This window comes from Acinonyx jubatus, chromosome B2 (genome assembly GCF_027475565.1).
Source record: "Acinonyx jubatus isolate Ajub_Pintada_27869175 chromosome B2, VMU_Ajub_asm_v1.0, whole genome shotgun sequence".
NCBI classification, from domain to species: Eukaryota; Metazoa; Chordata; class Mammalia; order Carnivora; family Felidae; genus Acinonyx; species Acinonyx jubatus.
The window spans coordinates 50,319,717-50,342,726 of record NC_069385.1 but is presented as its reverse complement, the minus strand read 5'-3'; the positions used below and the strand labels follow the sequence as shown (position 1 = coordinate 50,342,726).

At 42.2% G+C, this 23,010-nt stretch overlaps 1 protein-coding gene across 2 annotated transcripts in view; it reads right to left on the bottom strand.

Moving 5' to 3' along the window:
- LAMA4 (laminin subunit alpha 4) overlaps window positions 1-23,010 on the bottom strand; it is a 142,483-nt gene that overhangs the window by 77,490 nt on the left and 41,983 nt on the right. Inside the window, exons 3-7 of one of the 2 annotated variants that reach the window (XM_027057066.2) lie at window positions 19,861-19,985; window positions 14,621-14,701; window positions 4,320-4,534; window positions 2,295-2,390; window positions 411-562 (exon numbers count right to left, since the gene is read on the bottom strand). In XM_027057066.2, coding sequence (XP_026912867.2) covers window positions 411-562; window positions 2,295-2,390; window positions 4,320-4,534; window positions 14,621-14,701; window positions 19,861-19,985 — 669 coding nt within the window. The remainder of the gene's footprint in view (window positions 1-410; window positions 563-2,294; window positions 2,391-4,319; window positions 4,535-14,620; window positions 14,702-19,860; window positions 19,986-23,010) is intronic. The other variant, XM_027057065.2, reaches the window with a different exon arrangement.

Below are 23,010 nucleotides of genomic sequence, written 5' to 3'. Positions count from 1 at the left end.
AAGAAGGAAAGGTAAGGGTGGGAGGGAGAGAGCAGGAGAGAGGTTTCTAGAGAAACTCCCCAAAACATGGCAAATTGAGGCTAAGGTAACGGTAAGTTTATGGGAAGGACCTGAACGATCAATGTACAGCTTACCAAAGAAGTAAGAGTGTTTTCCTTCCCTCAATAGTTTGGTAGATAGATACTCCTTGTTTTAGTTATTTTATTTAACACCTTAACTTCTTTTATAGATGGCAGTCTTTGGTTTAGGTTGAAGTTCATGGTTATAATCAACGTTTCATAATTTCCTAATCTAACAACCCATCTTTAATAACAGCCATGGGACTCAGATGATAGAGGAGATAGGAGTTCTAGGACAGATCGTGCAAAGCCAGCATGAGATACAGCTGAAGGTACAACATGGCTGCATACTTTGAGGAGGTAGATGGTGGAGTTGAGTTCATTCACGTGCCTATGAGCAGCGGCTCCGGATGATACGCTCAACAGACCCGATTTGCTTTCTTCAATAGAGAGTGCTGCTAACCGAAGGTCATCGATCAGATCCCAGATGCACTTATCACAGCCTGGAGATAAAATGGACGTGTTATTTCTTTAAAACTGAAAGTCAGCCAGGAAGCATGTGCGCTAGTAGATCATTATGTGTACTTCCTCTGTTAATATTATTATTATTTTAATCTGAAATTTATTGTCAAATTGGTTTCCATACAACACCCAATATTATTTTTATCTTAGGGGTGCCTGGGTGGCTCAGTCGGTTGGGCGTCCGACTTCGGCTCAGGCCATGATCTCACGGCCCGTGGGTTCAAGCCCCGCGTCAGGCTCTGTGCTGACAGCTCGGAGCCTGGAGCCTGCTTTGGATTCTGTGTCTCCCTCTCTCTGTGCCCCTCCCCCGCTTGTGCTCTGTCTCTCTCTGTCTCAAAAAATAAACAAACAAATAAATAGATATTATTTTTATCTTTGTGCCCCGAGGAGCTGTTCCGGGTCACAGAACCAGTCCTTACACTCAAAGGAGACAAGAGTCTAAGATGACTCAAACTGTGCATCAGGCACGATCCCCACTTAAAACAACAAAACAACACATGCGACAGGGAAGGAGGCTAATCTGAACTGTCTAATCGCTGAACTGAAAGAAAGGAAGCTTAAAAGGGCAAGACATTTGCAAGATGGGTGGGTAAGGAGAAGCACTCCCTCCACTTTTGCTTAGTGGTGGGACAGCCCTCTGAGATGGCTCTCTTCCTATCCGGCTTTGGGCTTCTGCTTGGTGCCCACCGGTGAAGACGCAGCAGTTTCTGCTCCTTGCAGTTGGAATTGGAGTTCCTCCGACTGCGTCGTCACCCCCGGAGGCCCAGCGCCCCCTTGTGGCACACTCAGAAGGACAGCCGACCATGCTTGGAAACCTGTCTTGACCTCATTTTGAAACTTTTCTGTTCCCATTATCTTTCCCCCAGATTGTCCCCTTTTCTAAGGAACCAATAAATGAAGACTAAAGGGTTAATAGTTGTTAATGTGTTAATTTGTTATTTGAAGTTTAACATGATCTTACTGATAGGCTATCTTACAGGAATAACTCCCCAGCCAGCCATGAGGCAGCTGGGCAGCCATTTTGATAAAAGGCTTTCTAAGGCAAAGCTTCTTTAAATCATTCTAAGAATCAGTTTTTCTAGACTAAGCGCTTGAAGGATGGTTGAGAAGTCATTAAGACCATCTCTGGGCATTTGTTTCGAAGTGTTTCAGCAGGTTCCTGCACCATGAGGATTGCTGATTTGAATGAAAGTAATGACAGAGAAATCCAGGAAAGTAAGATGACAGTTCCATTCTATAAGGTGGGAATAGTTTATTTCTGGTGCCACTTCAGTTTTGGAGTGATTTGGGAAAAGCCACTCGAATCTCTTAGTGTCTTGGTTTCCCTAGTGTTGTAAGGCATTGTCTACCTCACTATCTGAGGACTTGAAGAGATAATATAGAAAAAGGAGCCAAAATGAACTTGGTCACTGGGAATTGTGTTTCTGAGTCTGCCTTTACCCACTGGGTAAGATGCTGAATTTAAGGGCTTCATAAAATAAGTTTTCTAAAACAGAGCTGCTTAAATGTAAGTCACCCATTTACCAATTGGAATCAAGCACAGCGTTGAATATCTTTCGCTCAGGGTTTATTTGGTGGAGGCACAGACAGGGTTAAAGCCAGGAGTGGGGCTTAGGCAGTTTCTAGAGAGGCTATTGCATAGCTTTTCCTAATCCTACACCTGCAGCACATTAGAGAGAGTGGGGTTAGTCAATCATGTACTGTTATTTTTACTTATGGTTGGGCAGTCCATGCCTGTAGGGGGTTCAAAACCTTCTTCCAAGCACTCTCCGGTTACGCTGTCACATGGGCCTCCCCCACAATTGCACACTGTGGGAAACAAAAACAAGAGGTTAGGGCTTCGTTTCTTAAAATGCTTAAAATATGGCAACGTTTTCCTGGTTTCTAGAAATACTGGCTATCAGTATACAGTTCTTCCAAAGGGAAGTAATTATATTCTTCCTTACCACCATGTACAATCCATGAAGTAGAGATTATTCCCCTCACCCAGTAAAGCCCAGCCTGGTGAGATTTTCAAAGGTGGCCCTGGGGCAAAAGTAAATCTGAATTTTCTAGGACTCTTTTCCCCACTTTCTGGGATGCTGACATGACTGTGCAATTGCTTCAGTCCAAAAAGATCCTGGTAAATTTCACAAAGTACGAAACAATCCTGGAACCCATCATTCAGCTGGAATCTGAGAGCCCTCCTTTCATCGCAGACTGATTCTCCAGTTTAATCCAACTCCAGGGTTGATCACTGCCAGGTGTGAGGGAGGAGCAGCCCAGAGGGAGGGAGGGAGGAGGCTCAAGAGCGATTCTTGGCTCCCACAGTGCTTGACCCTTGGCAAGTCTGACTCCAAACCTCCATCAGTGGGATGGCTAGGAGTAATGTCGTGGAAAGAATTAGGAGCATATTTACATGAATTTAGAAGACCTGAGAGCCCACTATTAATCTACGGATGATTTTCAAAAACGCCTTTTGGAAAAAAACAAAAGCAAAACCCCAATCTCATCAGGCTGTTCATTTTCCACTGAGTTGCTCAGTAGGAATCAATTTGTAATATTTAAAAAGGATTTCCTAAGCTATCTATGCTGGCAATAAGCTGGAATAGTGTTGTAAATTCTCCCCCACCTCTTAACTGTCTTTACAGAATAATCATAAAAAATTAGCTTCAAGGGGGAACATGCATTTATTACATTTCAGCTGTTTAATGTTCCACAAAATGTAGATTTGTTAAACAATTCAGCAAGATCATGCTTTGTTGCTTCTAACATCACTATCTTTTCTAAGAGTGATCTGCATCTATGTAGTTTAACAGAAGTTTAAAAAAATCTTTTGAGAATCAGAACATCAATGTCTAAGGCTTGGATGTTGCCAACATCCTTTCTGATGCCTGCTTTCTCTCTTTAGTCTGACTGGACACAGAACTCCTCTCTTGCTTCTGTCATTTCTGGTTTCATGCCTCTGTGCACCTCGCTTTCTTATAGACACGTTTACTTTTACTGTGAGTGCTGCAGATCATATGTGTCTTCTTCTCAACTTTAGACTCGTCTTAAAATCTTTGCAGGTGGGAATCTGTTTCGGTAAGGGGATTCCAGAAGAAGCATGCCACAAGAGCACAAGGCCTCTGCCTCGCCCTCTTTCCTCTCAAAGTCACAGAGTAAGAAATACTCACTCTCAACCTTCCTTTGTTCCTAAAGGAAGTCAATTCACTTTTATTTCTGAAGAGTTTCACTCTATGCAGCAAATTGATTAGAGAAATCATGAACGAAATTTGTGCATTTCAGTCTAACTGCAGTTTAAACAGGAAGATTTCTTATACTATACCTGTAATAGTTACTCTGACAATTTGAGGAACTTGGGGGATGACTAAACTGTACCCTTGGCTTGCTAATCTGTTTCACTAAGAAGTCAGTTTTACTTCTTAAAGCTATGACCAGCTTCCAGAATAAGAAAACTGATGTAAATCTTGTAAGTTTTCATTCAGAATTCTGGTCAGTGACAGGTAATCCATGAAAGTCTGGCTCACTCCTTTGATAAAAAATTGGAAGAATATAAGGCAAAAGTTCACTTGTGTGAGTGTCTCATGGTTTAATCTACCCATGAGCTAAGGTACACCAGTAGCCTTGATAATATCTACCCTGGTGAGTATGGGATGCACATTCCTAAGAGTGCACAGTGTCCTGGAAAAGTGACAGTGGGACACTTGCAATATTTTCCCAACATCGATCCATCTGAATTCGGTGTATGTGCTGTACCTGCGCAGTTCTTGGCGACCCTGGCATCCCCATAGTAGCCAGGGGCACAGCGTTCACACTTGAATCCCGTGGTGTTGCGTAGGCAATTCCTACACTGGCCGGTGACCTCGTCACAATCTTCAAAGATCAGGTTGGGATCTGAATTTCCACTGCAGTCACATTTCTTACAGGTGCTTCCAATCAGCAAGGGGTTTCCATAGTAACCCGGGGCACATCTGGAGGAGAAATCACAGGTTAAAAATTTAGCAGCCATAGTTTTTCTTGTCTTTTATCTTCTTTCCTACCTAGAAGACAGTGTAGTGAATATATGTGGATTGCTAGCCTGGAATTCATTCCCTTTATCGCATCTTCTTAATAGGACCAGACTTTGTTTTTAAGGAACCATTCTTCTCTTCCCTATTGGATTGAAGCCCATTTAGTATGATCAGACCCCCAGATGCAGGAGTGTCCAGATATGATCAGTGTGTGGGCATTTTTCGTCACCCTAATGATTGGGGTGCATGGCTGCTATATGACCGAATGGTACAAGATATGCTAAATGTACAGCAAGAGATGTACCACTGGGGCACAGCTAAGAATTATCCTGGCCGACATGTTAATAATACCCTTATTGAGAAACACTGGCATAAATCACCATCTGCCTTGCCATAACGAATTGTTCGGATAACCTAAACCTGAGCCAGTTAGTGCCTGGCATTGTCCTGGCCAAGACAAGTTGGCTCAGGAGTGATCTAGTCGGAGTATTATAGCTCAGGGCTTTTTTAGCTGAGGGTTGTGGGAAGGCATTCTCTCTATCCACAGGTGAACATAGAGGCAGGTAGCACTCAGCTGGCAGCCATCTTGTGATGGCAGGAAGGCAGTGTGAAGATAAACCAGAGAGCAGGGCTGAGAGTACCACACATAAATGAAATTGGAGCCCAGATGGCCATTTTTGTGGGCATTTTAGGTATGTAAGCCTATAGAGACCAGGCACCTAACTGCATTCGTTGTGAGGGCAGAGCTGGTGCCTATGGTCATGCCAGCGGGGCCCTTAAGGACAGATCCCAGCTCAGTTGGAGAGTAGAGACCAAAATCCATCCAGCCTTTGCTGGCCTTGCCAAGCTGTGCCCTCTGGGTGGAGCTGCTTCTACTCAGAAGAAGAAATGCCTTCTCTACTTTTCCCAAAGGTGCCTCACGGGCCAGCAGAGGAGGCCCTGCTTGTGAGTAGTGGGACTACAGGCCCGATCCAAGGGGTAGCTGCTACTCAGCTCCTGTCAGCTGTTTCTAGATTGTAGCCTTGAGGGAACTGTGTTGCTAGATCTTTCTATCTTTAGAGAGAAAAGCTGAAGTGTGGATTTTTATGTGAACTTACAATTTTGAAAGTTTGGCTCAAACTTTGTAAGAATACCGTATGAGCCAAACTACACGTTTTCTGGCTGGCCATAGGCTCCTCTTTGCTGTGACCCTAAACTAGTGTCAAGACTGGCTAACTGGGGCTGAAGATGCTTTGGGAGTGGCTGGAAAGAATGTGTGGTCACCCCTTCATGGAGCTGAAGGTCAGGTGCAGGAGTGGGTTCTGATGTGAGCGAGAAAAAGAAAGGAGCAGATGGAGGTTTCTGTGATGAAAGCAGAGGTGGGGGAAGCCGGTGTTGGCTCCAGATGCAGTGTGGATTGCGGGCTGGAATGGGGAGACCAGGCTGGGGTGTGGAGAGCCTGGGCTGGGCGTTGGCCTTGGAGAGGAGAGCAGGGGAGGACTTTCCAAGGAAATCAGGAAGACCTGGCCAATAATAACAAGACACTACATTTTTAAAAGGCTTTCATGATTCAAAACATTTGAAAAACAGAGAAAGGAAACAAAAAAATCACCTGTAATCCTACAATCCTAACAAAATCACTGTCCGATATTTTGCACATATTCTTCCAAGCTTTATGTCTCAGTTTTTTGGTGTAATTGTAATGATGGCGTACGTTCAATCTTTATGCCCTTTGCTTGCACCGTACCTCATGGTTTCACCGAGGTGAGTTTAGTTACCGCACACACCCGGGAGGTAGGCCACACAGGCCTGGCATTCTGAGGCTGAGAGGCTACTTTGGTTTTCCAGGCTCATATAGCAAGGAATTCACAGCACAAGACCCAGACCTTCTGACCCTGATGTTCTTTCCTTCACTCCACCCTGGACCACACTGCTGCTGCTATAAGTGAATGAATGAATTCACCCAACAGAGGGACAATTCATGTCTATTTTATGTAAGGCGTGGAGAGACAGGAAGAGGAAAAACACACAGCCCGTGCCCTGAAAGAACAGGAAACAAATCGAGCATAATTATGCATAAAATCATAAACTCTAGAAATCAAGGTCTACGAAAAAGATAAGAATGAATGCAAGTGCCACACAACCCACAGAGAGACACCCCCCTAAGAGGAAATGTTCAGTGAGTTTTGTTATTCATACTCATGCCTTTGCACCTTTGATTTACAGGTTCTCTGGTTCCCAAGCCAGCACAAATCATTCCTCTTTGGAACACATGGCTGGATTGAATTTCTATCCTTTGCTGCAGTTCACCAGAGAGTATTAGACTCTTGGTCCCATTGAAATGGGACTCAGACCTGGCACCTCAATGTACCGTAGGGAATCCTGAGCTCTGGGCGTGGGACCTTGCCCAAGCTCACAGAAGTCAGATGACACTGACTTTCTTTTCTCTGTTGAATTCCATTGTATTTGATCTCCATAGGTTGTCTCTTGGTCTTCCACGAGAGAAAAACCAAATTCTCTATTCTGTAAGTCAGAAGCTCAATCACAGTGGAAACCTACTTTGAGTTTCAAGAACATCGTTTGGTGGCAGGTTCAGATGCAATTCTGAAGTCATAGTCCACACTTTAACCCTACAGATTTTATAGAATAGACGTGCAAAGGTTTCGTCCTATAGCACTCTACAACCCCTTACTTTCATAGACAAGGAAACTAGAGTGTGGAGAAGCTAAATAATTTGTTCATTACTGCAGGGCTCAACCCTATGATGGGGCTCCAAGCGTAATACCCTTTCCCCCCACAAGTCTGATATTAAATGAATTAGCTAATTGATTAGCAATTATAATAATTGAATAATCAAATGCTATCAATGCATCCAATTCCTGCCCTCAAATAACACATAACAAAGGTTCAAAAGGATCAGCAGTTGGAATTAGAGTCAGCACTGGAGCCTTGTACCCCGTAGTCTGGTTCTATTTTTTTTTTCTCCCATAATCTCATTTCTAGCTTTATTAATGACTTGAATCACTCATGGAAAATGGGCTGATACATTTACAGTGTAAATGAGAGAATAGTGGCATATGAACATTGTCATTTCAGTTAGTGATCACAGTATTTAGGCAAAATAGAAAACAAAGAAATATGTTTTAGGAGAAAAAAAAAACTTTGACCAAGAGCTATTGTGTTGGGAATTTTTGGAGCTCTTTTTCTCTCCTCTCCTCTTTCTCCTTTGCTTCTCTTACTAGGGCCATACAACTGTCACTGAATACCTTTACCAAGGGTGCCAAACTCCCAGGTGGCACAGTAGTCTTTCTGGGAGGGATGCCATTCTATAGCTGTCATTGGTATTAAATTAAATTCTGGAAAAAAAAAAAGAGCCCGTTACATAGTAGATGCCATATAAATGCTTTCTACTTCTCTATGAAACACTGATAAACAAGGTTAGGAAAATGTAAGTAACCCACTCAAGGTCACAGGATAAGAATCCAGAAGTGGAGCAAGGTAGAGAGGAGGGAGTCATAGAAGAATTCTATGTAGATAACAGAGGGTGAGTTTGAAAAAACATAGTGCCTGCAGAAAGAATAAGACTAAACCCTGGAATCCCAAACTCAATAAATGTTGACTTTCTTTTCTTTCTCCTCTTCTTTATTCTTCTTCTCTTTTTTTTTTTTAAAGTTTATTTATTGGGGCACCTGGGTGGCTCAATTGGTTAAGTGTCCGACTTTGGCTCAGGTCATGACCTCGAGGTTCATGAGTTTGAGCCCCGTGTCAGGCTCTGTGCTGACAGCTCAGAGCTTGGAGCCTGCTTCAGATTCTGTGTCTCCCTGTCTCTCTGCCCCTCCCCTAGTCATGCTTTGTCTGTCTGTCTCTCTCTCTCTCCAAAATAAATCAACTTAAAAATAAGTTGATTTATTTTGGGGGGCAGGGGGAGAGAGGGAGAGAGAGAATCCCAAGCAGGCTCTATGCTGACAGGCTCTGTGCCAGACTCAATCTCATGAACAGTGAGATCATGACTTTAGCAGAGATCGAGAGTCAGGCACTTAATTGAATGAGCTATCTGGGCACCCTTATTCTTCCTTTTTATCATCAAGGCCATTATCAGCATCATCACTGTCATCATTATTATATCTGTTGATACTATATTCAGCCTCTCCTGTTAGGGCTTTAGGGTCCCCTTGGATTTGCTTGAATTCGGTCCATTCTTCTCTCCTGATCCGTAAGCAATAAGATCCACATGATAAGTCCTCATACTATCTTAGTATGTCTCTCACTCCACTGCAAAATTGAATGGATGAAGGAATACAATTAAAGCTGCCATGGGGGACAATGCAGAATACTGAGGTATTGAGATCATCTACATTTTTTTTAAGTTTATTAATTGATTTTTAGAGACAGAAAGTGCATGAGCAGGGGAGGGGCAGAGAGAGCGAGGGAGAAAGGGAATCCCGAGCAGGTTTTAGCGCAAAACCTGACTTGGGGTTTGATCTCGAGAACCACACATAACCTGAGCCAAAATCCAGAGTCGGACGCTTAATCACGTGAGCCACCCAGGTGGCCCATAACTGAAAACTTGGGATTGTGGCCCATACCTGAAAACTTGGGATTGAACATCAAGGCTCTTGGGTTTTGTTTTGGGTTTACCACTAACCAAATGTGTGACCTCGGACTAGGTCTCAAGGCTCTGTGTCTCAGGCTTCTCATCTTTTCAAATGTACTACATAGAGCAGAGGGAAAGTCACACTGGGGTGAAAATGAGAATTGCAAAATTGCTGGCTATGAGGCTTGTACATTTTATACTTATTTGCATCAAATGGTAACTTCCATTTGCAACCTCTCTTCAACCAGAGGGCAGTGTCTTAACTCACTCAATTCTGTGTTACCCTCTTCCATTTTCCTGGCACGAGGAAGAGTAGGAGATCAAACAGGCCATGAAATGACTCACTCTCATCACTACAGGTGCCTTTTTAAAGGAACATTAAAAGGACCGTTATTGTTTTTTTCATTGAAGAAAAAAAGGTATTACTTAAACAAATATAACTGAGTGCCTACAATGTTCCAGATACTGTGATGGGGGAAGAGTCGTAGAGAAATGAATGAGATGCCACTTCTGCTGAGAAGCTCATAGTTTAATAGTAGAGACTGAAAAAGAAAACCCAAATGTGTGATTTTGAGCATGTGGCTTATCTTCTCTGTGTCTTACTTTCCTCCTCTATAAATAAGGATGAAAACGGTATCTTCTAGGACTTTTTTTAGGTTTAAGTGTGTCATTGTATGCAAAGTGCTTACAACACTTTCTGGCACACAGTAAGCATTCAATAAATGTATTATTTTTATCGTCACAGTCGTCATCTAAATGCAACACAATGTGGTGAGCTCTACAGTTGGTCTGGCGGATTTGGGGAGCAGTGGCTCCCACAGGTGGAAGTTAAAGTGTGAGGTGGGAGGAAGACGTTGGGAAAGAGCCAGCCCGGGGCCAGGGCAGGCTTAAAACACGGACCTCATTGTAAAAACAAGTGTATTAGAGCTGTGTTACATGGTACGGTAAGAGGTTCGTGTTTTATGCTTTGGACCAATGTTTCTCAAACTTAAATGCAGTGTGGGTCCCTGTGGAAGGCAAAAGATTTTCCCAGAATACCTCTGCTAGTGTTCATCTAAGTTATGTTTCAATCTTTAAATAGTTCAAACATAATACAAGGTAGAGAAACTCCTTATAACTATGGCTCTTATACATCTTAAAAACCAAAATAAATTTTACGATAAAACACAAACTATGAAACCAATTAACCAAAACGATGGATGGTGTTGTCTTGTTGCAGCTGAATGGCTACTTGCAACATGGCGTGACAGAGGATTGTGTGAGCTCAACATCTATGCCCTGCCATGTGTTATGTGACGGCTCAGTTTGTTTTGAGGTCATGCCATTTGGCCTCCAATTGTCTGTCATGTGTCATTGACACACCCCCGGCTGTTATTTTCTCCTCAGCTCTGAGGCAGATTTCCCTTTATTACAAAGTGGTTCTACAGAAAGTCCAGAACGTGTTTCAAGTAACTTTTTCCTCGAGATTATCATGGAAATTAAACACCGAATTAAGAAAATATTCACCGAGTCCTCATGAGCCCCACAAATATTTCTGAGGACACCAGGGGTTCTTGAGCTATAGTTTGAGAAACAGTGTTTTATATCATGCAGGTGTGATATAAGAGGTGGGGCAGTAGTTTGCAGGCAGTGAGAGGATTGGCATGAGAACCCAGTAGAGTCAAAAAATAGGTATCCAGGCCTCACCCATACAGGTTCTTTTTCTGTGGGGCATGGATGGGATTTGGGGATGGAATCCAAGGTTTCCAGGGGATCTTATATACAGTCACATTTGAAAACCATCCCTTGATTAAATGATCTCTAAGTAGGGAAACACCTAGCGTTTGCAATAGATAGACATCCATACAAGTCAGCAGCATATTTTGAAAACGCCTCGTGGTTAGGTCCAAGTTCATAAATACACTGAAAATATAGATTAGATGAAGCTAAACTGGGACAATTTAACAACTTGACTGTTAAACTCAAAACAAAACACCCCCCTCAGTCCCAGGGTCAAACACAAAGCCAAAGCAGTGAAGACTTCTCCCTTCCCAATGACCCAGCCCTCTCTGTGGGAACGAGATCACTCCTTCCACTGCACTCTTGAGGAGCCTTTGCTTTGTCCTTCTATTTGGTATTTCCTTTCTTCTGCCTTGTGATGAATGGTGTTTGGGTTTGTCTCCTGCTCTAGCCTTGATTTTCACTGAGGACAAGAGACCATGTCTTGCTTGTTATCACGTCCCTGTCCCATCCACCAATCTGCTGTGTGGTTGCTTCCATTTTGAGGAAGAGTCCCCCGGATTTTTGGTGTAAAAAGTCAATTTTGGTGTAAAAGGCCTGCATCCACTCTCCTTAAAACAGCAGGGTGTAAGGAAAGGTGGACAGGAGGGAGGAGACAAAACAGAGAAAGTTGCTCAGAGTGATTGTCCCCCAATGCAGATGAAAGGCCTTTGAAGGGGCATTTATTTCCAGCACATTTGTTGCTGCAGCCTCCTGTTAAAGGGAAGCAGGTTAACTGTGCTTCTCCTGACTATCAGAGACTCATCTAATTCATTAATTGTCAAAGTTTAATGTAGGAGACCTTTGGGGCACCTGTGTGGCTCAGTTGGTTAAGCGTTTGACTCTTTATTTCAGCTCTGGTCATGACCTCATGATTTGTGAGATCGATTGAGCTCTGTGTTGGGCTCTGCAGCCTGCTTGGGATTCTCTCTCTCTCTGCCCCTACCCCTCTCACATGTGCTTTCAGTGTCTCTCTGAAAATAAATAAATAAATAAACTAAAAAAAATAAAATAAAGTGGAAGACCTTACAAAGACAATTGGGAAAAACAGTATTGGCATAGAGAAAGAATCCAGATTTGTAAGCCAAACTGTGCGGGTCCTGGTGCCCCCACTTAGCAGTGTTGTGACTTCAGACCGGGCCCATCACCTCCCTTAGCCTCAGTTTCCTCATCTGCAGAATGACAAAATAGCACCTGCTCTCAGGGTGGTTGTGAGGCTAAGAGGTGAAGAATGTAAAGCACGGACACAGTGGACAATCAACAAAGGGCACTACCTAGTTCAAATGTATCATTTCTGGCTAAGGAAACTGAGATTCAGGAGAATGAGCCAGCTTGTTCCCAGGCACACATTATGCTGGTGGGGGAAACTGGACAATGGCCACCGTGACTCCTACAGTCACCAGGTAATTTTTATTGAACTTCTCTTAAGTGCCATGTGCCATACCAATAACGTCACAGTATCACCTCACAACAGTCCTAGGAGGTGGACATTTTCATTTTCTCCATTCTGGAGATGTGGAAATGGACACTTAGAGCTCAAATAACTCCCTCAGGAGGATCCCAAAGGGCTCGCGCTGAGAGACAAACTCAGCCAGGCCAAAGCTACATCTCCTCAATATTTGACAACTAGTGCTCTCTCCTTGATCCAACCATTCCAGATCCAGGAGAGGCACCGGATCTAACCAAGACTTACAGGTCCAGGAGCCTCCAATGTGCATCAGGAGACTTATCATCTACAATCCTACTTCTGAGGAGGGCATGCTGTCCTGTCCATGCAGGCCCCTTACCCTGGCTGACAGAACCTCTATCTGCACCCCTGTGCAACTTTGCAGGACCGAGCCCTGAGGCACAGAGATTTCTTCACTTCTGGGAGGGCTTGCATTTGGTCAGCATGGCTCTATTTAAGGCCATCCCAGGGGCCAGCGAACACCCATTAGCTGGTAATACTGCTCGATCTCTGTCAGACTAAACAGAGTTTTACCTCAGACACTGAGGGGACAAAGTTCCATCCCTGGCTGATTAACAGTCCTCTCTGAGCCAGAAAGTGAGCAAACCAGGTGCCTCATATTCCCGAACCCGTAAGTAAGAAAATACGGAGTGTGTCACAAACATTAATTAACCAAATGTCTATTTGTTCCTCCCGAGGTATAAAATCCACGTGCGCCATCAGCTTTGACCTTCCCTCTTCCCTCGTAGCAAAAAAAGAGAAAAAAAATACCTTTAAAAAGTCTTCAATAAGAGGATTATCTATGATTTGTACATTTAATAATCATAATAGTAATGCCCTCCAAGTATGGAGATTTTCTCTGCACTGTAGGCACTGTGGCTTTTTAAAAAGAATTCCGGAACTACTCTTTGAGATGTAGAAGGTGATTTCTTAGGAAGTGAGATGGTTTATCATTTAAGGTTTACATTTTGAGTCCTGGGCTGGTTTGTGAACTGTACTCAGGGCAATGGGAGCATGCTGCTGGGAGGTGAGCATGTGTGGATGTTGGACCAGAGGTTTGAGAGGTACCCTGTCCTTCCCTCCCACATCATCTTGCGGCCTAAAGACAATGGGGAGGCTGACATTAATAACATTTCTTTTTTTTTTTTTATTTGAGAGAGAGCAGGAGAGGGGCAGAGAGAGAGAAAGGGAGGGAGAGAGAGAGAGAGAGAGAGAGAGAGAGAGAGAGAGAGAGAGAGAGAGAGAATCTTAAGCAGGCTTCATGCTCAGTGCAGAGCCTGACTCAGGGCTCAATCCCACGACCCTGGGATCATGACCTGAGCCAAAATCAAGAGTTGGATGCTCAACAGACTGAACCACCCAGACGCCCCTGGCATTTCTCTTAAAAATAAGAAGCCCTCTCTGTAACACTCTTTTAGCAAAAATCATTTTATTTGAGAAAACTGAGTAGCCTCCAGGTGGGGAGAAGGGGAAATGTCTTGCCAGGAAACCATGCAGCGGGACGCCTCACAACTTTGTCACCAAAGTCCTTCGTATTTAAGCAAAGCCAAGAGCAACTTAAAAAAAAGAGTGTTAGATGTCAATACCAACAGGGATTCAGAAAATCCGAACTCTCACGAAATTCGTTTACTTTTCAGGGAAGGAGACGGCGTAAAGAATAGACTAAATAATAAGTTCATGCTTTTTCAGTGTATTGCTTTACTGACAGAGGATTCACTTTTTTTTTTTTCCTACTGAGGAAAAAGCCTCTCTATTAACACTGCTGATTCTCAATGATGAAGAGAGAGGAGTGTTACCAAAACCATCTAAAGAATCTTTTCAAAATATCGATACTAATTTTCCTCTCCACCTGACCATTTATCCTGAGATGTGGTCCTGACCTGGACCCTTAGGGAGCATTTTTTTTTGAGTTTATTTATTTTGAGGGTGACAGAGAGAGCACGAGCGTGGGAGGGGCAGAGAGAGAGGGAGAAAGGAAGAATCCCAAGGAGGCTCCACACTGTCAGCACAGAGCCAGATGCAGGCTCATATCCACAAACTGTGAGATCATGACCTGAGCCAAAATCAAGAGTCAGACACTTAACTGACTGAGCCACCCAGGCTCTCCTAGGGAGCATATTATTATAGCTCTATCTGGGGCATCCCCCAGGGGTTCTGAAATGCGATCCCTCACTCCCTCCTCTTAAGACGCTCTGGCAGAGTTGATGAGTGCCAAAAACAGAAAGTTTCCTTTGACCCACACCGAAAACAGTGAATTTTATTAGCCTACCTTTCACAGTTAGGTCCAGCATAGTTTTCTTTACAAATACACCTAACGGCTCCATTTTTTCTATAGCAGGATTCTGCAAAACTAGAAATACAAGAGAATATTAGAAGTCGATTCCATACATCACTGAAAAGATTGTCTTAACTTTTAATTAGGTCATCTCTACTTTGGTCCAGTCAAATTCTAATAGGTGTGATCATTTGTTTTATTTAAGTCAAATCTTCCTTTCAGGAAAATTTAGACCAGCAGTCCAGACAGAAAAATGCCAAGATGCCCATCCATTGGTGAGACCATTTCCCAGATCCACTTACTTATTTTGCCATAGAAGCACTTAATTATTTTTACTTGAAGCAGTGGGAATTTCCAGAATATATATATATATATATATATATATATATATATACACACATATACATATATATATGCATATATATGTATATATATATGTACGTATATATACACATATATATGTATATATATAATGCAAGTCTAAAACACATATTCTAAAGCCAAAAATAAAATAATCAAGTTATTTTATGATATTTACAAGAATTTCTTGTTATTCTCAGCATTTTCTGTGTATACATTTGAAAGTTGTTCCCTTTTTTCTGCACTAGATCTCTTCCGTTCTTCAAGGTCATGAACCACTTCTAAACTATACTCTATAATCTCCACTGAACCTTCATTTCTTCATTGCATACCTTAAAGATTGGGAATTAAGGGGGCAGGGACCGGCTCTTTTGATCAAAGTCACAAAACCAGTACACAAGTAATAAATAGGACCCACAGGAAAAGGATTCGTGTCCATAGAAATCCTTCTCTTGATTATTATTTTTTTTTGCTTGTTTGTTTATTTGTTTTTTAGATAATACAAATTAGGACACAGGACAGAAAAGCAATAAAAATATTGCTCAACTCTTAAGGCAGGGGAAATAGAATATAACTCACCACGTGTTTGGAAAATTTTACATTGACACATGAATCCATCCATCTGAGGGGGGGTGTGAAAAATTTTAAAGACTTCTAAATTAATTTTGGCTTAGGTACTGTGCTATCCATGGCGTGTGACCTGCTGTTCTCACATTCCTGCATGCATCAACAATTTTACCCTAATGGTCTTTGGAGGAAAGCAAATGGGTGTGTTTGCTTTGTTTGAAGACATTTATAAAATCAGTCAGAAAACAATATACACTTGTCAGTGAAAGGCAACATCCACAATTTATTTTTTCTGTCAGTTTGGCTAAAAACATTTCAACAAAATTACATTTCTTTGGCTTTTATTCTTCATTTTGCTTGTTCTTATTTTTCAGCCTACTTCAAAAAAACACTGTCAGTCAAGAGTCCAGAGCATGGACAAACCCTCATGCATGTTTCTTTGAAGATATCACCCTTCCCCTCCCCGCCCCCCCCTGCCCCCAGCAGCTTGCCCATGGCTTGAAGGACTGAAGCATCTGCCGGTGTCTGGAGTCGTCTGCCTTTAGCTAATGTCCTGCTGTTTCAAACAGATGACATTTTCCTTAATTGGAGCCATTACCGTGGCTACTGGTAGACGGCAGGGGTGGGTGGGTGGTGGGGGGATGTCTGGCCAACTCCAAAATAAATAAATGAACTCTGTGCAAATGGTCCCTGGGAATAGCTGCGTGACCATTGGTCTCAGTGGAGGGAGACTCAGAGGCAGTCACCAGCCACTAAGTTCCTTTTTTTTTGTTTTTTATCAGCATTAATTGTTTATATTTTTCTTAGGGTAAAGTCTGTTTCTGGCTAGGGAAATGAAAACACTGAGCCGTTCTCAGCCCACATTAACAACCATGGCGCCCTCTCCAAGTGGAAGGGAGCCTTTGTCCTTGGAAACCTTTATGAAACCCTAAAGAAAAATAGATTCAGCACTATTTGCTTACTTACCTCCCCTGAGCATAATTTCTTTGCTCTCTGATGTGGCTATTCTAACTGGAAATCCAAATCCTGGTCTGGAGGCTCAATCAGAAGATCTTGCAAAGTGTAATTTGGATTCTATTAGGTGACTTTTTGAGCTCAAATAAAAGTTCTGGCACTTTAATTTTTATAGTAAGTAGCAATATGAATTTTTTTTGAAAAGCTGAAAGGGGCAGTGGATATTTAATTTTTGATGAGATGTTTGATTAGTATCTGAGATTAGTTAACTAAATCTCTAATAAGGCCATATCAAAGGCTAGAACCATATAGGATCCAGGCAAATTTGTCCTGTCCTGTGACCACAGATTACCCCCCTCCAGCCCTCAATCCCCACCTCCCTGTTTGTAGTCAGTTTTCCCGCACAAGGGATCCAGGAAGTTGAATTGTTGCCACCTCAGAGAAAGCAAGTCTCCCACAATTTCCCCACACCTTCACACAATGTCTTTACTTATATGGGGGTGGGGGAAGATATAATTTTGCTTTTGGGCTGATTTTCAGCAGGCTTTTCAACTTCAACGGTGTGCTTTAGAGGCCTCAGTTTTCATATCTGTGAATGTGTACCTAACTGCCGGGTACATTCCCTAAGATAGTCAATTGCTCTTTGAACCCAGCTCTGCTCACACATCCAAAGAACATGTATGGAAATGGTGATTCGATAGCAACTGTTTCCTCCTCCAAGACAGGAAGCTCATCACCCAATTGGCACGTTCTGCTTTGTTTATTTGAAAGAACCTTTGGGATAGCTTCTTGATCAGCTGAAATGCAGATAACCTGGCTCAAATGGTAAATGGTCATTTGCTTCAGGAGCTTCAAAATGTTGCTGTACCTTTTTTTAAATATGTATTTTGAAGAGAGAGAGAGAGAGAGTGGGCACGAGAAGGAGAGGGGTAGGGGCAGAGAGAGGGGGAGAAAGTGCCCCAGCTCAGCAAGGATCCCTGCTCAGCAAGGATCCCTGACCCGGGGCTCTATCTCCTGCCCATGAGATCACAATCGTGAGATCATGATGGGAACTGAAATCAAGAGTTGGACGCTCAACCAACTGAGCCACCCAGGCACCCCAAAACCCTGCTGTATTTTGACCTATTTTAATGAGGGCAGGACTTTTTGACTGTTTTGTGTACCGCTGTGACCAGCGGCTAATAGTACATGAGTGGCATGTAATAAATAAATGTGTGATAAATATTTGTTGATTGGATATAGACAAACTTCTCAGTCCATCAGTCCTTTGGAATGAAGTTCCAAAAGTCTCTTATCTCAAGACATTAATGTCATAATTTAGATAAGAAAGTCTCGTCATGTGAATAGGGCAAAGAGTGCAAAAGTCAGATAATACAATTTAGAGGAACCACTTGGGATTGCTTTCTAATTAATCTTTTAGTTTCTAAGGAAACTGCAGCTCAGAGCTTACAAACCTGTTTTCAGCAGGTGAGGCTACATAGATCTTTGTTTACATGGAACAATGAGGGGAATCTGTTATTGCAAAGTTGGAGATCGGTGTGTTTAACGAAATAACTGCAGCTTGGCAAGAGAGCAGGATGCTGAAACAGCTCATCAGATATGGTTAAGACTAATGTTTGGGAGCAGAATATTAATGAACAATTAAGGAATATGAGACAAAGGGAGCTCATGAATCAGGACACACTTGGGTGAAAATAACAGAACATTTAATGTTTGAGGTTTCTACTCTCCCTCTCAATACTATCCATTCTGCACACATTAGTGATACCATGGGACATGAAAAATCACAAAGTAAGGCTTGAAGTAGGTTAGTGGTTTCTAAGGGAAAATGGGGCTGTAAAACATCTGACTTCTTCACTCACTGTCAGACTCATCAGAGGATTTGAACAAATCACAAGCTTTTAGGTGAAATGTTAGTTGATGTTGGTATTCAATTAAGAAAAAAATTAAGAAAAAAATGTCATCTTTTTTCTCTTTATAAGAAAGTGTGTGTGTGTGTGTGTGTGTGTGTGTGTGTGTGTGAGACATTCAGGCCTTTTTAAGAGTCATTTTATAGGCATTGTTTAATTTAATCTTTACAACATCTATCAGCTAACTATTATATCTAAACAGTTAGAACATTGCCTGGCACTGAGTGAGCAAAATGTTAGTGTTAAAAAAAAAGTACCAAGTATGTGTTCAATAAAGCCAACAGCTAACATACAGCTTTCTGTATGTAAAACACCAACTCAAATGCTCCACACGTGTTATCCTTGTCCAACTCTATGAGGCAGATCCTTACACCAACTGAGGAAAAAATAAATGAGATCAGAGCAGATAAAAGGAATCAATGAATGGAGCCATGATCTGAATCTAGTCTCTTTGACCCTAAATCCCATGGAAAGTGAGACAGAGGGAGAAAGTACCTTGCCTGAGATCCCACAGCTATTTTGTGCCAAAGGAGGGATATGAACCTAGGTTCATTACTCTTTCCACTTGTGGTATAAGAAAAAAATATGTATTTGGTTTTTGTCTTGTTCCTGGCACAGAGCTCCTAAAGCTCTTGGAATTTCCTGAGTGATAAGACTATTGTTTGTTATTCAGAATGAGCCCCTTTCAGTCCTACCTGAGTTTATGCTAACGAGGTGACACTTGATGGGCCCCTAAGTAGATTCAGGATGGGGCTGGGGGCATCTGACCAGAGGAGAAAACTACTAATTAGAGGGTTGGAACTTTCAATCCCATACTTCCCCCAACCTCAGGGAAGGGGAGAGGGGATAAAGATTGAGTTTTAATTACTGATGATTTAATCAACCATGACTATGTAATGAAACATTGATAAAGCTCTTAAAAAAATGAGGTTTGTGGAGCTCCTGGGTTGGGTGAACACATTGATTTTCTGGGAGGGTGATGTACCTGGACAGCAAATGCACAGAAGCTCTGCTCCCTCCCATCTCCCCCTCCACACCTTGTCCTAAGGATTTCTTCAATTTGGCTTCAGTTATATCCTTTAGGAATAAAATTGTAATCGTAAGTACAGCACTTCCCTGAGTTCTGTGAGTCATTGTAGAGAATTATTGAGCCTGAGGGGGTGTTGAGGCAACCCCTAAATTTATAGTTAGCTGAGTAGGTATGTAAGTAGCCTAGGGACCCTATTTGTGGCTGGCTTCTGAAGTGGGACCTAATCTATGGGCTAACTAGCTCTAGGTAGTTAGTGTCAGAAGTGAACTGATTGTAGGACACCCACTTGGCTTCAGAGAATCAGAGAAATGGTTGATCTCAGGAAAACCTGAGAACTTTGGATAGAGCAAAAATAAAAAAGAAATAATTAAGGGGATAAGCAGCAGAAGGGAACATCTTCTCTCAGAACTTACTTGGCCATGTGGGGCAAAGGACAGGGACATGGCTGGCAGAACCGGGGTGCTCCCCTGATGGAATCTCCGATATAACCATCTAGACATTTCTCACAGTGCTCTCCTGTTGTGTTCCGCTGGCAGTGCTGTGAGGCAAAAGATAGGAAAATTGACAAAAAAAAAAACAACCAAAGAAATTTTATACACAATATATGTGGGAACCAAACAATACTCAAAGCAAAGAGGATGTCAGGCTGATTGAATAAATGGTCAGGACAAAGGAGGAGTGTTGGCTCCAGTCAATGCTAGAAAGTGTGAACAGTGACAGATGACTTCACCCTGAACTTCTGTGGGTGCACTAGCAGCCTGAGGAGTTTAGACTTTGTGTGCAGAGGGGAAACTCATCAGCTTCTCATTTCAGTTCAAAATGATAATCAGAAGGATCAAACTCTGTGCGAGAAACATCAGTTTATTCACTTGGATTGAATATGAAATGAAAAAAAATCCCTCTGATGTTTACCCATGACAATGGGAACAATTTAAGGATTTATGGGCAAAATATGTCAGAATGAAGCATAGATGGAATAGAAGGTAGGTAAAAAATGTCCTGCTAATGGGTTGGTGACTTGGATAGCGACATACAAGAAATACTATGCCGGCTTATTTGTATGATTTTTCTATTTGTGGTGAGGAGAATGGAAGGAAAAGCACCAAATGGGCTGATTTTTCTGCTTATAATGCCTGTTCATCTTTCAAGATCTGTACATGGCCTTGAAACCTCCACGAATTCCTTCTGATGTCCCCTCCTGGATCCTCCCCTCCTTCTACTACCCACACTGTACTGTTACTCTTTGCTCCCAACCTCAGCAGCCCTTCCCCCACGTTGTGCCTCTCAGTACCGTACTGCTACTAACTCAAATGAAGGACGTACTCAGTAGACTGGAGTCAACTCAGCAGTGACAAGTTCATGGATTAATTTCTGTCTAGTACTCTAAAGAGTCAGTGATGCTAGTCTCATAGATTTCTCCAACAGGACCGAACTGGGTTGTACAAGGCAATGGCATTAGCACTGTGATGGTTTCAGCTTTATATCCCCCAGAGTGTATAAAAGTCGAATAGCGTTTTCAGTGAAAAATTATGCTGTTAGAATTAGAATGTCATCAAAGAGGCACCCTCCTGTTTGGTCCATTCCCTTGGTAATATCTGTACACAAGATCTTCAACAGACAAAGCTTTTTTCAAATAATGCTCAATGGAAGAACCTTAGGGAGGCAGGATGGAGTAGCAGTAGTAAGGTGAGCTCTAAGCTCTTTATTTTTGTCATTGTGTTCTATGTTGAAGTTCAAAATGGACTAATAATAGTGAAGTCCTGCTCTAAACATTTCATATGGATTAATGAATTTAATTCTTACAATAATTCTAAAGTAAGTAAGTCACTATTTTTCCCCATTTTACATATGAAGAGATGGGAGGCACAGAGAGGTGAAATAAATGGCCCAATAAATTGTCACACACAAGGAGGCAAAAGTGAGATTCAGACTCAGGCAATCTGGCTCCAGAGGCCAGGCTGTTAATTCCCATATTATACTACTTCTCCAATATGTTAGACAAAAGTCTCCTTTCCCAAAAGAGTCATAAAATGACTACATTTTGTGTAGGTGTCATAGAATTTTACTAAGAGTTTGGACTTTGAATCAAAAAGGCAGAGTTCTAATGTAGGCAGGTTATCACGGTTGAACACTCTTTGGGCATTTGATCAGCCATTAGGAATGGGCAATCTTTGGCTCCTGGTTAGAATTATGTTAGAAGAACAGAATTTAGAGGCCAGTGCAGACTGCCTGACAGATTAATGAGAAACTGGAAAATAAAGTAAGATGTGAAGACAACTGTTGTTAACATATTTGTCCTCCACTTCTTAATTCTGTTTCCAGAACTATGTCAGCCTTTAGTAAATATTTGTGGGGAAAAAATGAAGGAAAAAGTGGGAAAGCATGAATTAATGAATTAGTGTCTGGAGCACATAAAAGAAATTAACATGTACCCAAATGAGCTCAAAATTGGCAAACTCACATCCCAGGGAACACCAATGAGCCTTGCCCGACTGACTACCAGGAATCTAAGGCACAAGCAATCTGGCATGTCTGTTCATAGGCTGAGGTCAACTTTGTCTGAGTCCTTGTTGGACAGATGAAGCCCATCTGTGCAGAAGAAAACAGGCTTGTTGTAAAATGTTAGGTCATTCTTCCTGCCTGAAATGCCTATTAAGCTGCAAAAATGAGCTGATTCCCTTCTGTCTCCTTATGGCTTGATGGATGCTTTGGACTTCTTGTCAGGGCTCTAATTCTGCCATGGCAGCCACAAGGAGCAATTATCCTCAAGGGCTAACTCACCAAATCTCTCTGACCTTTACATGCTCAGAGTGCAAACACGGATTTTCCTCATCTGCCTTCTTTTAACGGGTTTGTCAGGGAATTCCCTGAAAGGCATTAATGTACATTCTGGAAGACTGGTGGAAATGATGCTGGGAGCAAGGACAAAGATTTCTACTGCTTCCATGTTCTAGCTGGTGGACTTTGAACGAGTCACTTGACCTTTTGGTGTCTGTATTCCCTATCTGTAAAATGAGAATCCAGATGAGATGGCCTGTAAAGTTTCTTCTAGCTCTGAAGCCTTTTACTCTGGGATTGCAAATATGCCTTTAACCCTCAAAGCTCTACCATTTAAAAAACAAAAAGAAAAACTGGCAACAATAAATATGTTGTGGAGGGTGGGGGGGGGTGGAATTTATTTTTTTGAATAAAATTGACCCCACTTAAAAATGAAAAAAACATTCTGAATCTTTGGCCAGTTGTTAAGAAAGCTGCATGTAGACAGTTGATTGTAGATAAGTGGATAAGTGTTAGGAATGGCATTTGGGCACCAGCTGTGACTCTTCACATGAGAAATGCTGTCTCAATAACTTGGCCGCAGAACGAACATAATGTTGGAAGAAGCCTAAGGGGATCAGGTTGGCCTTCATGTGGTTTGTCACATGCATTATGCAAGATTATAGTCTATATAGATCTGTGGTTCTCAAAGTACATCCAGGGAGGTCGAATCTATCCTCATAATAATATTAAGATTTTATTTATCTTTTGGACTCTCATTTTCTCATGCTGTAAGGTAGAATTTT